This window comes from Trichoderma citrinoviride (assembly GCF_003025115.1).
Source record: "Trichoderma citrinoviride strain TUCIM 6016 unplaced genomic scaffold BBK36scaffold_2, whole genome shotgun sequence".
Taxonomy (NCBI): domain Eukaryota; kingdom Fungi; phylum Ascomycota; class Sordariomycetes; order Hypocreales; family Hypocreaceae; genus Trichoderma; species Trichoderma citrinoviride.
This window is the reverse complement of record NW_020194710.1, coordinates 2511021-2523794: the sequence shown is the minus strand read 5'-3', so window position 1 is coordinate 2523794 and position 12774 is coordinate 2511021. Positions and strand designations below refer to the sequence as shown.

Here is a 12774-nt window from a genome sequence, read left to right as displayed (position 1 = left end):
GCCCCTTCTCTCTCTCATCGTCGTCCAGCTCCATGATCCGTCGGGCGCGTCATAAGGCTGTGGCGATCAGGCTTATGGATAGGACCTTGCCAGACAACCTAGCCAGAAGCCAACATCGTTCAGGGTGCGACAGGCGTTGAAGAAGCCGGGAAACCCTAAATGCTGGCGATCCAATAGCAGGTGGTGGCCTGTAATGGACCGGCAGCCCTACGTCATCTTATGCTGGAACGTCATTTTGTCTTGGAGGCATGTTGAAGCTGTGCCAATTCATCCGGACATGCACAATATTATTACAGTACCTACAACTGCTGTGCCTTGCTTGGCCGTTCCAGCAAGAAACGCCACAACCTCGAAATCCCCAGCACACGGCGCAATCTTGATGCGTGCCCCTTACTAAGCGGTCGGTTCTTGACTGAGTCCGAATGCCTTCGTTTGCACATGCCCAGACTTCGTATGCGGACTCTGCCTGTCTGCGTCGTACCACCGCTAGCTTACCCAACAGAACAAACGGGATCCGTCGCAGAGGACAAGGGTGCAACGCCGTCTTAGACACTGCAGCTGGCTCACATGTCATGGACTTGCCCCGCATCACCAAGGAGCGGTTTAATTCTTTGATTCTGCTGCGTGTCCTTCCCCTGGGCGGCCGCCTGAAGGAATCCGGCCTCACGTAAAGCTGCGGTGCGTCTCATTATTAGCTGCTGCAGTTGACGGTGGCTGCCTTCTGTGCGAAATAGATTGCGGGCGTGGTGAAACAGGGCGTTCTCGTCCCGTTTGGTTGTGAAGGCGAATGAGTCGGTCTCATTGGCTGGGGCAAGTCATGGCCATCACAGCAGCGACTCAACGCACGGAGAAGCTGCACTATCAGGTTTCGAGGCAGTTACTCGCACAAATCGAGGTTGCTGCGAGGTGGATGAGCTTTCGATGATGAGAAAAGGGTCAGTTTGCCTCGATTCGAGGCACAGGCAGCTGCCAAGAGGTATTGGATCACGTAACGTTTGGATGGCCACAGCTGAGGGATCTCCGACAGTACGATCCAGTTGTCGAGAGACACTGTGGCTTAGAAGATACATGCCCCCAATGACGTCGGCATGAAACGAAGCGCAGAGATTCAATGTGATGGACAGCTGAGGGATTCACATCACGCTGCCACTGCGTCTCATTTGCTGCTCAGCAGCTGGTGTCTGGAATGCCCTCCCAGCCATGGCCGTCTAGGGGTCGCGTCTAGATCCAGGCCTAGCCACAAGCTGCCAGAGTAATACCGACCGAGGCCCGGCCCTTGAGCCGCTTGTTTGATTATCTGCGCTGCGGCCAGGCCCTTTTACTCCATACTTTGACAGCGATTGTTTGGACGCAGCGCTGCATGACCGCCTCGCTTCTTTAGGATAGTGGAGGCAGGTCCCGGGGCGGTATCGAATAGCAAACGGGGGGGACCGTCCGGAGACGCGGTGCATTTAAGTGTAGCCGGGCCTGCATCTCTTGCGACTGCGATTCTGCATCAATCCGCATCTCCAGCTGTCCAAAGGGTCGAGTTCGAGCTGGGTAAATCTTCAAGGTACCTCATAGTCGTCGCCTCAGCCGCTGCACAGTGCGCCACCACTGTCCCCCCCCAGCGCCTCAGCCGTACGTAGCGCCTGCCTCGGGCCCTCCCTCCCCTACGGGCACAAGTACAAGTACGACAGTCGCCAGCCTGCTTCGAGCTCCCGCCCTCCGCCATGCGTATCCTCCCGAACCGCCTGCTGTCTTCCTCTCCAGCACCAGGCGCAAACATGAAGAGCGATAGTTCAATGCGAGCAAAGAACGATGCGGCGGGCGCTGCAGGGCCCGCGGCGAACGGGCTGGCCCTCAGAGTGGCCATTCTGCGGGTATGGCTGCGCTCCTCCGTCCTGACCTCTTCTGGGTTGTTTCTGCGGCTTCGAAGCGAGACGGGCTGGTTTACTAAGACGCGAGGCATATAGGCAAGAAATCTGGCGGCCAAGGATCGCAGTGGAACTTCGGATCCGGTAAGTGGAAGCGGCGGCATTCAGATTCGTGCTTCGCGAGCTCTCCAGCCCCCCCGGGAGAGGCATCGTCTAGCAGTCAAACGCAACCACTACCCCTCCCTTTGCCGTGGAACGTGGCAGCTTACAAGCAAACTTCCATCCTCTAGTACCTCGTCGTAACGCTTGGCGATGCTCGCGTCGTCACCCATTCCGTTCCCAAGACGCTCAACCCCGAGTGGAACGTCATCGAGGAGCTGCCCATAAGCTCCGTACAAAGCCTGGTGGTGGGCGTCATATGCTGGGACAAGGATCGCTTCGGCAAGGATTATCTGGGCGAGTTTGACCTGGCCCTCGAGGAGATCTTCCAGCCGGAAACCGCCGAGCAAGAGCCGCGCTGGTATCCTCTCAAGAGCAAGCGCCCCGGCAAGAAGACTAGCATCGTTTCTGGCGAGGTGCAGCTCCAGTTCACGTTGCTCGACACCACAAACCCCTCCATCTCCAACCAGGAGCTGTTTGAGAAGTTCTACAACCTGATCGGCTCAGTTTCCGTCTCCTCTCGGAACGTTACCCCAACGGAGACGCCATTGTTGACCCCGAGTGCGGCGCGCTCAGGAACCACCTCGTCAGCCGACGGCGTTGGAGACGAAGACGACGATGATGACCTTACCGAGCTCGAGGAAGACATTGCCGATGAAAATGATACCGAGGACCCCTCAAAGCCGGAGACGGCCGAGAAGCGCCGGAGACGGCTCCGCATCAAGAGCCTGAAGAAGAAGAGGCGACAGAATCCCTACGCTTTTACCAATAGCGACTCGGACGTTGTCGGCATCATCTACCTGGAAGTCAGCAGGATTACAGACCTCCCACCCGAATCGAACTTGACGCGGACCGGCTTCGACATGGATCCGTTCGTCGTGGCGTCCCTGGGCAAGAAAACATATCGCACCAGGCGGGTTCGACACAACCTCAACCCGGTCTTCAACGAGAAGATGATCTTCCCGGTGCAGAACCACGAGCAGCAGTACTCGTTTGCCTTTACCGTCATCGACCACGACAAGTACTCCGGCAACGACTTCATCGCGTCTTGCTACCTACCCGTCCAGACGCTTATAGAAAAAGCGCCCAAGGCGAACCCAGAAACGGGGCTGTACGAGGTCCGCGCTCCCGAGCCAGAACCTGTGCCGGCACCCGCCATCCCCAAGACCCGTCTTCAGAAGCTGGGCGTGTCCCGTTCCTCGTCCACGCAGAGTCTGAGCAAGTTGATGCGGTCGCAGACGGCCCCCGTTCGATCCAACTCGACAAACGGCTCTTCCTCACTCACAGTCCAGGGCGACGGGATCGCTGTGCAGCCCGGCACCACGCCGTTGGCACCTCTGGATGCCCTCGCCCCCGGCGTTGACGCTCCGGAGCCGGTCTCGGAGATGGACGATCCCGACCTGGCAGAGTACGCTCTGCCGCTGAAGATGAAGAATCTGGAAAAATGGGAGAGCAAGCATAATCCCGTCATCTATCTCAGGGCCAAGTACGTGCCGTATCCGGCTCTGCGTCAGCAGTTCTGGCGAGCGCTGTTGAAGCAGTACGACACCGACGGCAGCGGTCTCATCAGCAGGATTGAGCTGAGCACCATGCTCGATACTCTTGGTTCCACATTGAAGGACTCGACAATCGACAGCTTTTTCCAGCGCTTCCCTCACAAGGCTGCCGACAACGAGGACTCGTGGGAGCTCACCTTTGACGAAGCTGTTTTGTGTCTTGAAGATCAGCTGCAGGCCAAGAGCAGGTCTGGCAACAAGACCCCCGGCCTTGATGTCAAGAGCCTCAGTCTCTCCGGAAAGTCGTCTGGGGACTCTAGCGGACAGCAGGGCTCCGAGGGCTCAGGCCACTCCACGCCCCAGATCACGGTCGACCCGCCACCGGGGGCGACGATTGGTCCCGACATGACCACGACACCCAACGAAGACGGAGAGGAGGGGTACTTTGACAGAGAGGATTCAAAGGAAGAACACGTGGTGGAGATTCGCGAGTGTCCCATCTGCCACCAGCCTCGCCTGAACAAGCGCAGCGACGGCGACATCATCACGCACATTGCGACGTGCGCCAGCCAGGACTGGCGCCAGGTCAACACGGTCCTCGTGGGAGGCTTCGTGACGGCGAGCCAAGCGCAAAGGAAATGGTACTCCAAAGTCATCACCAAGATCTCCTACGGCGGGTACAAGCTGGGCGCCAACTCGGCCAACATCCTCGTCCAAGACCGTCTCACGGGGCAGATCAACGAGGAGAAGATGAGCGTCTACGTGCGGTTGGGCATTCGGCTGCTCTACAAGGGACTCAAGTCGAGGGACATGGAGAATAAGCGAAGTAAGTACAGCATCGCTGCAAGCTCATGACGATCAATCGCTAACATTGGACTCAGTTCGGAGGATGCTGAAGAACCTGAGCATCAAGCAGGGCAAGAAGTTTGACGACCCTGCCTCAAAAGATGAGATTGAAAAGTTCATCGATTTCCATCGGCTGGACATGTCCGAAGTCTTGCTGCCAATTGAAGAGTTCAAGAACTTTAATGAGTTCTTCTACCGTGCGCTCAAGCCCGGGGCCCGCCCTTGCTCTGCGCCGGACGACCCTCATATCATTGTGTCTCCAGCAGATTGCCGATGCGTCGTCTTCAACCAGATTTCGCAGGCGACCAAGATCTGGGTCAAGGGCCGCGATTTCAACATGAAGAGACTTCTTGGAGATGCGTATCCAGAGGATGTGTCGCGGTACGAGAACGGCGCCCTGGGCATCTTCCGACTGGCTCCCCAGGACTACCACCGATTCCACATCCCCGTCGACGGCGTCCTGGGCAAGCCCAAGACGATTGAGGGCGAGTACTACACGGTCAACCCGATGGCGATTCGCTCGGCGTTGGACGTGTACGGCGAAAACGTGAGAGTGCTCGTGCCCATTGACAGCGAGTGTCACGGGCGGGTCATGGTCATTTGCGTAGGAGCCATGATGGTGGGCAGCACGGTGATTACGCGCAAGGAGGGCGAGCGCGTGCATCGAGCCGAGGAGCTGGGCTACTTTGCCTTTGGCGGTAGCACGGTGCTGTTGCTGTTTGAGCCCGGCAAGATGCGGTTTGACGACGACCTGGTGGACAATTCCAACGGAGCCCTCGAGACCTTGGTGAGTTCCACACGGCATGATCTTTATCCGTGAGGGAACAGTTTTGCTAACGTGATGACAGATTCGTGTTGGCATGTCGATTGGCCACTCGCCGAACACAGGCCAGTGGACTCCTGACATGCGCAAGGATGAGCAGGACATCACGGAAGCCGACAAGCAGGACGCGAAGCGACGAATCCAGGGCAGCGGCGCGCTGGAGGAGGAATCGCCCGGCGACAGCGGTGATGAGGACCGGGGAAAGAAGCGGACGTCGCTTCCGCCCACGGTCAACACGCTGGCAGCCTCAGCTTTGTAGAGAAAGGACGGCCATGGCCGGTTCAGAGCATGAAGCCATTGTACACTGGAGTTGCGAGCCTTGCTGTCATTGGATACACCTTTGCATGGAGATGACGGTCATGAGATGAGCATGTGTAGCAGATGCACGTTGCGCTTGAAAGCATGTTCTTATATGAATTCAAGATTTATTATTCGATGTAACTCCGTTTCCCGAGAGGCCAATTGTAATAGACGCGCAAAATAGAAGAGAAAACATTGACGGTATTGATGAAGGATGTACATGGGTCAAACAGAAGAGAATTAAAGAGTACGCCGAGCAACAAGACAGGCCATCATCTGCACAAAAACGTCCAGTAAAAGAAATTAAACACAAAACGGCAGTCCCATTCCAACTCAGTCACTGTCCTCCCCGGCTGTTGAAAAAGAAAAATAAAAAAGAGCCATTCGTTTAGATAAAGTAGAAAGCAGCCCAAGTCCTGGGCATTTGTCAACGACCAGACGGCGAAGACGACAGCGAGGACGAATGTGACGACGCCGTGCTTCCCCTCCGCTCAGGGATCTTTTGAGGGGAGGACGAGCGCGAGGAGGGGAGAAGAAGCGCCAGAGAAGCTGCTGATGGTGTGGTTGCTGAAGAAGAAGCTGTTGGTGATGATGATGATGGTGAGGAGGAGGAGGTGGTGGTGGTTTGTTGTTGTTGGCCGCGGCGGGATTGGTTCCATGAGGTGTAGAATTGGCGGCAGAGGTGTGCGGACATTGTGTATGTGGGCGACATTTTGGTGTTTTTGTGTTCTGAAGTTGGTTGTCTTCTCTTTTTTTTTTATTTTGTGAGGAGAAAATGTGCTTGTCTAAGTGTAGGTTTTTGTTCCTCTTGCTACTTCGTTGTAAGATTGAGATTTGGTGCTGATTTTGTGTGTTTTGTGTGTGTGGTGATTGGTATTCGGTATTTGGTATGCGCCTCCTATTGTTCTGTCTGGAGAAAGCTGGGGATGGCGTTGATGAAAAGCGTCGTGTGTGAGTGAGTTTGTGTGTAGCTGTCCAGTAGAGAAGAAGCAGGAGAGTCACAGCAACAGCAAGAACATGGAAGGGTAGAAAGAAGAAAAGGATTTAAAAATCAAGAAAGGGTTCCTTTTCTTTGTTGGCAAACGAAACATCAGATCAGATCCAGAGCAGATCAGGCAAGGGGAGAGAGGCAGCGTGCCGCCGTCTCCAATTATTAATGACTTACGGCACTTGTTTGTTACGGAGTACCTTTGCCTTTTGCCTTACCTTATACTGTCAAATGTGTGAGTAAGGTAAGTGCCTAAACTATTATCGAACAAGGCAACAAGGTACTAAGAGGACGGAGTACGCCGTTGCCGGTGTCGTGATCTTTCTTTTTTTGGGGAATTCGTTGGGGTGGTGTTCATCGGACTGATCTGCCCCCTTTTCAGCTTTCCAAGTAGATCTTTTTTCCTGCGATCAATGTTTTGACTGATTCACGGACGGCATTTTACGACAATGTATACAGCAATTCCAGGGTCCCTCTGCAGCTACTGGGTACCTTTACTCTGCCGGGATACATTGTCCATCCCGAATTTTTCCTATCCAAATTCAGCTGCCAACAGATCAAGAAACAAAAGTTTTACTTCGGAGTAAAATGGAAAAGGCACACGACCAGAAGAGCAACATCACATCATGCTTGCGTGCAAAATCGTTCCACCTCTGGGGGCCCGGTAGACACGCTCGGCAGCCAATCAGGCTAAGCTTCGTACCTCCCAAGGTACATAAGGTAGGTAAGGTACCTTACCAACTTGCCAACTTACCTTACCTTAACCTTACAGAGCAGGATTGGCTTGATGCTACCGCATTAGGAGTAAATCTTCTTTTTTTCTCTTTTTTTTTTCTTCCCTTGGGGAGCAAGTCATACGAAGTACTAGCAGCCATAACCAAAAGGAAGTATTTATTGTCTTTCGGGGTGAGGCTTGTTCTCTTTCTTGGGGTGCGTTTTTGTTCTTATGTAATAAGGAGAATATGTTCGCCTAAAGAACGGTGTACGAGTACATACATCGAGTCGGATCTGGTTTAACTGTTCTTTCTCGTTTTCGTACCTGAAAAGGGGGGCCGAACGAATACCGGACCTTAATGAATCTCACTTGTACGATCAGCCGTGATTGACAGACAATCCTGTCCATCCACTCCTCATACATACTCGTACATACAAACACAGTGTTTCGCACTACCAACTCCAACATGATCCAAATAGAAGGGGGGAAAAGGGGGGGACAGGAGTATTCCAATAAATAAGTATAAAAGTCATGCGACCAATTAAGCAGAATAAAAAGGGAAAAAAAGCACAATTCTTCCTCGAAATGATGCAAAACGCCACCCCTCCTCCCCCTGGGTCCAATCACCGTCCGTTTAATTCCGCTGACAGTTCAAGAGAGCTCCTGAACTTTCCTTTTCAGGCCCCCCCCAATAATAGCCGTAGCTGATACCCTCGAGTGGTATGTAGCTGTGGGTAAATGCTTTTCCCTCCAGAATACTGCTACGGAGTATGGAGTTGTGAGTCTTGGCAGTAATATGCCTGTTGGCCTGGTTCTATTTGCTCCTTGGGCTGCTAGGGATTGGCCCATCAGCGTCTTCGATTGCAACATCGTCGCGGGTGTGGCGTGCCATGACAATTTGGTGGACTTGGCCTTTATTCTCATTACAAAGAACACATCTGCTCGACATATTCCAAGTTGCAAATACTACTGAGCATCACCAGACTGGGCACGAATTGGAGTCACGAGCGCAAAGTAAATTAACAGCTTCAGCTCATCTACCTCAAGACTACACACAACGCATTTGGTATATCTTCCTCGAAGCATCACTCACGTACATTCAACTCCTCACTTAAAACCGTCTGCTATGACGCTTGCAATAAAGACCAAAACGATATCAACGAATGTGCCCAATTCAAAGCCGGCAACTGATTGACACCTAGTAGTTATACAAGGTCGTACTATTTAATCAAATCATTCCAACTCCAACATAGAAAGGGGGAAATCCAGCTTTTATAAAACGAGAGGATGAGTCCGCCTCGATAAACGAGCAATGCTATACTTAAAAGAGGGATATCAAGAGAGAAGCTCTCGTCCCGCAATGAACGCCCTCCAAACCTAGTGATGCCCAATAACGATAATCCACTGAACCCTCTGACGGGGATAAAAACGAGCACCGTTGCCATGCTATTCGTCGCTTGTGATGATGTCCAAAAACCCAGAGATCCTCCGTGGGGTAAATCAGAAACGATAGTATAAAAAAACAAGGATCAAGAAGAAATGTAGAAAAGAACGAAATCAGTCAAGAAAGGGGGTAGTCGCAAACAGAGATGAATCATGCGCTCCCGTCAGCTAATCGGCAATGGCGCTCTCATCTTCCGGCACCTGCGGTAGTCCTTCCTCATTCTTCTCAGCGGCCGGCACGGTGATATTGGCTCGTGCCTTGCGCTGCGCTTCGACGAAACGTTCCCAGTACTCGGGGTCGCTCTCTTTCAGGGCCGCGAACAGGATATCCTTGTCCTCTTTGAATGCCTGGACGGCGCCCTTCTTCTTGGCCAGCTCCAAGAACTCTCCACCGACATCCTCGGCGAGCTCGTAAAGAAAATGCGCATGCTTTGGGTCCTTTTCCACGTCGTGCAGGGTCGTGAGCAGGTCAATGTGCTCGGTGAAAGCAAATCGGAATCTGTGACCGGCACGATGAACCCGTCCCTCTTCCTCGTCGAGCTTCTTGCCCAGGATCGAGTTGGAGCGTGACAGCGAGGGCCGCACAAGCTCGCCCTCATCTTCGGGATCCGATCCGCCTGCCACGGCGTCCTCCAGGGTTGGCGGCGATGACGAGAGCACCTCCGCCTCCGGCTGGGATGACGCCTCGGCTTCTTCTGTATCCTCGCGAGTATCGGGATACTCATCCTCGAATCGCTTGATGATGCCCTGCAGCGTCTCATCCAAGAAGTTGAGCTTTCGCAGGTTCTCGTCGCTCGGGTTCGCTCTCGCCTTGTTCAGAGCCGGCTGGAGGCGGAGTCGGATCTTCCGTGCGCCAGCCAGCAAGTGCTTCGACAGGTCCTTGGCCTTGCCGCCGGTCGGAATCTTGGGGCCAACCAGAGGCTCTTCCTCGACGCTGCCCGCCCGGAAGAACTCACCAGAAGCCCGGCGGGATTCGTCACCGCGGTTCTTCAGGCAGCACGCAAGCGCCTTGACCACGCCGGTACCGCCAATGACGTAGTCCTCGTCTGGCCCAGAGTCGTCTTCCTCCAGATCATCCTGATCAAGGACGTCGTGGCCGACGAGGTGCGCCAGCACATCGGGATAGGACGGTGTCTTGCCGTCCATAGACTCTCCTTTAGCCTCGGCTAGCGCTGTGGCCACAGCCTTGTTGATCTCAAAGTCATGGAGGTGCTCAATGTTCTGCAGGCAGTAAGCCACAACCTGTTTTGCCATTGCCTTGACGATTTCGCCGGCGTCTTCGCTGGGAACCTCAATGTCCACACAGATCAAGCTCTTGGACAGCCTAGTCGCAGCCATCAGCGACGCATACAGAGCGCAGGCTTCTTCCTGAGCCTCCTCCGTCTTGGCGCTCGCAAGGGCCACGATCTCTTTGTTTCCCAGCAGACTCAGGTGGCAGAGATGGCGGGCTTCGGGCACGACTTCGACTATGGCAATCGCTTGCTCAGCTGTCATATCGACATCCGATAGATGTAGCCGTTTGAGGCATTGCATCTTGGGAATGTATCTGTATAATGTTAGATCCTTGGTCTCTTTAAACGAGAGAGAGACGTATGCATACCTTCTCAGTAAACCAACAGCGCTCGGCGTTGATTGGAAGAGATCATGGTTGTGTGACAGGTCGATAAAGACAAAATTCTTCAGCTTGGCCAGAACAGGCAGTATGTTGCGCAGAGACGAAGGCGTCAGGTTGCAGTCGGAGATGCTCAGCGCCCACAACGGATCGGTCTCCCTGATGGACCCTGCAATGGTGTCCATGTGCTCCCTGAGATCGATGCCGCCCAGATCCAGCCCTTCGCAATTGCCAGACTCCAGATACCTCACCACGTGCTGAACGCCATCGTTGTCGAGGGGGTTTCGGGCAGTACTGAGACGCTTCACGCCGCACTTGATCACCCCGTCCATAATCTTGCCCAGCTGCTCCATGCTGGGTTCGGTTTCGCCGATGCTGAGCATTTCCAGCGCGGATCCGGCTGGTCGGTCGGCGAGCGCCCTGGCGAAGATCTCGGCAATGGTGAGGGGAATGTGGACGCCATTTCGAAGCGCGCCGTTGGCGTTGGCGGGAGGCTGGCGGGGGAACGGGATGCTGGAGAGATCCAGGTACTTGAGCGACCGGCACTTGTAGATGAAGAGCGCAATGTGCTTCCAGCCGTCCGGCCCCAGCTTGTTTTCCTTCAGCACGACCCTCTCCACCACTCCGCCCGACTCATGCGAAGCATTGGAATTCCTGCGCTTCCACGGCTCTGTGTTCTTCGCTGCCAGGAGACCAGCAAGAATAACTCGGACACCTTCGTCAGTAAGCCCGCTGTTTTGCAGAATGACCTCCTTCACGGACACGATGGCAAGGTAGTCTCCCAGGGTGATGAGATCCTGCAGCTGCATGAAGTAGCCCGTCAAGTCGATCTTGTTCACGCAGCCATTGGGTAGAATGTTGGCCGTGTCGCTCAGCTGCTCCGTAATCTTCTTGAGAATGGGGGTCTCGCGAAGCTGGCAGCATCTTCGGTAGATCCTGACCGGGTTGATTGTGGGTGAAGTCGTCTTGGAAGAAATTCCGCGCAGCTCGGCCGAGTCGCTGCTGTCATAGTGAATCTCTATGGGAATCGCTCCGCTCTCTTCGGCGAGCCGCCGCCTCTTTTCTTTCCTGGCTTTGCGTTCCTCTTCACTCCTCTTCTTCTTCTCCTTCTTTCTCGTCATGTCCTTCGGTTTGGCTTCTTCCGAACCGTCCGCTGGCTTTGTGCCATTCTGTGTCGGAGCGGCCGGCTTGCTCTCGGCCTCGCGCGGTTTGGCCTCTGCGGTACCGGGGCTCACACTTTCGTTCGAGGACGTACAAGCCTCCTTTTGGGCTTCGGCTACCTTGGGGTGTTTCAATGCCTCGCCCTCGCCCTTCTCGCTCAATTTCTTCTTCTGAGTGTGGTCGATGGAATCGGTATCTGCCTCTGTTTCTGCATACTTTGGCATAGGTGCCACCTCGACGTCAACGAAGAAGGACACCCGCCTCAGCTTGTTATCCTTGAGCTCTGCGATTGGACACCTCTCTCGATCCCGGTCGACGTTCAGTATTCGGCGCTCGACCAGTCCGTGATTGAATTTACCGGCAGCGCCCAGAGGACTGCTTCCACCGCCTGAGGAGGAAAGGCGCCGAAAAACGCCGAGAATTCCAGGCTGGCCCGATCTCGGCGGGGCCGGCGTGTATGGCTCGTCACCCTCTGGCTTTAGGCCATGCTGCAGAACGGCATTCTTGGTCGGCGTAATCTTGGGCACAATGGGTTCTGAATTTGTTGGGGCCGACGGCTGCTGCTGTTGTGAAGGCGCATGCTGCTGATTGCCCGTCTGCGGGGCCTGACCGTTCGCCTGAGGGACTGCGCCCGAGAACTTGGCGGAGATGTTGGAGAACCACGAGTTGCGACGGTGAGGTGGTGTCACGCTGTTCTGCTTGTCGAGGGAGCCCGACCTCGAGAGACGGCGGGCGCCGCTTGTGCCATTGACTGGAATTGGCTGTGTCTGGCTGACCGGCTTCCCGCTGGTCTCGCTCTTGGCCTCGGTGCTTTCAGCGGTTGTTTGAGGGCTCAGCTTGAGGGGAGAATCGTTGGGTATGCTTCGCGGCTGTACTGTGGCCACGGGAGAAGACTTGATGGGCGCAAAGGGTGCCTTGTGAAACTTGTCTATTCGCGATTGTCAGCATTCAATTCCAGCATAGTCCAATGCGCCAGCACGCAGCCGTCACAGCGTCGATATGGCCTTTGTAGGCCAATCATCAATCGAGCGCCGTGCCAGATGCAGCGGTGGCAGCAAGTAGTAGTAGGAAGCAGCAAAGTGGCATGCCTTTGGGCGAGCCCTGCGTCATCCAACTGACGTCGACGCCATGGACCTGTTCCATGATGGGAGGAGTTCCGCGACCGCTCGCGCGCAGCTGGAGGAGACAACGGAGGCGTCGAGAGTTGGCTCTGCTGCGGATGTTGGAGAAGAGAGGAGAAGAAAATGGCAGAATGGCCGAATGAGCGAAAGGAGGAATTGTGGTTGATTACATACAGGCTTCCGGCCGCCTTTGACTGGCTCCAGCTGCGAGCGATCGAGGCCATAGGCTGGGGTAAGGCGAAAAACACGGGGAG

General features: G+C 54.8%; 2 protein-coding genes across 2 annotated transcripts; one reads left to right on the top strand and one right to left on the bottom strand.

The window, feature by feature from the left end:
• The first annotated feature begins 1566 nt into the window (after positions 1 to 1566).
• Positions 1567 to 5631, top strand: BBK36DRAFT_1134407 (hypothetical protein). The gene is made up of 6 exons (XM_024892294.1): positions 1567 to 1862; positions 1956 to 2000; positions 2147 to 4337; positions 4393 to 5144; positions 5206 to 5521; positions 5593 to 5631. The coding sequence occupies exons 1-5, from the start codon at positions 1713 to 1715 to the stop codon at positions 5437 to 5439; spliced, it is 3372 nt and encodes a 1123-aa protein (XP_024753322.1). The 5' UTR covers positions 1567 to 1712; the 3' UTR covers positions 5440 to 5521; positions 5593 to 5631.
• A 3163-nt stretch (positions 5632 to 8794) lies between these two features.
• On the bottom strand, positions 8795 to 12542 carry BBK36DRAFT_1110367 (RNI-like protein; the record flags this gene model as incomplete). The annotated part of the gene is made up of 3 exons (XM_024889577.1): positions 8795 to 10172; positions 10227 to 12292; positions 12519 to 12542. The coding sequence occupies 3 exons, from the start codon at positions 12540 to 12542 to the stop codon at positions 8795 to 8797; spliced, it is 3468 nt and encodes a 1155-aa protein (XP_024753321.1).
• Positions 12543 to 12774: the final 232 nt, after the last annotated feature.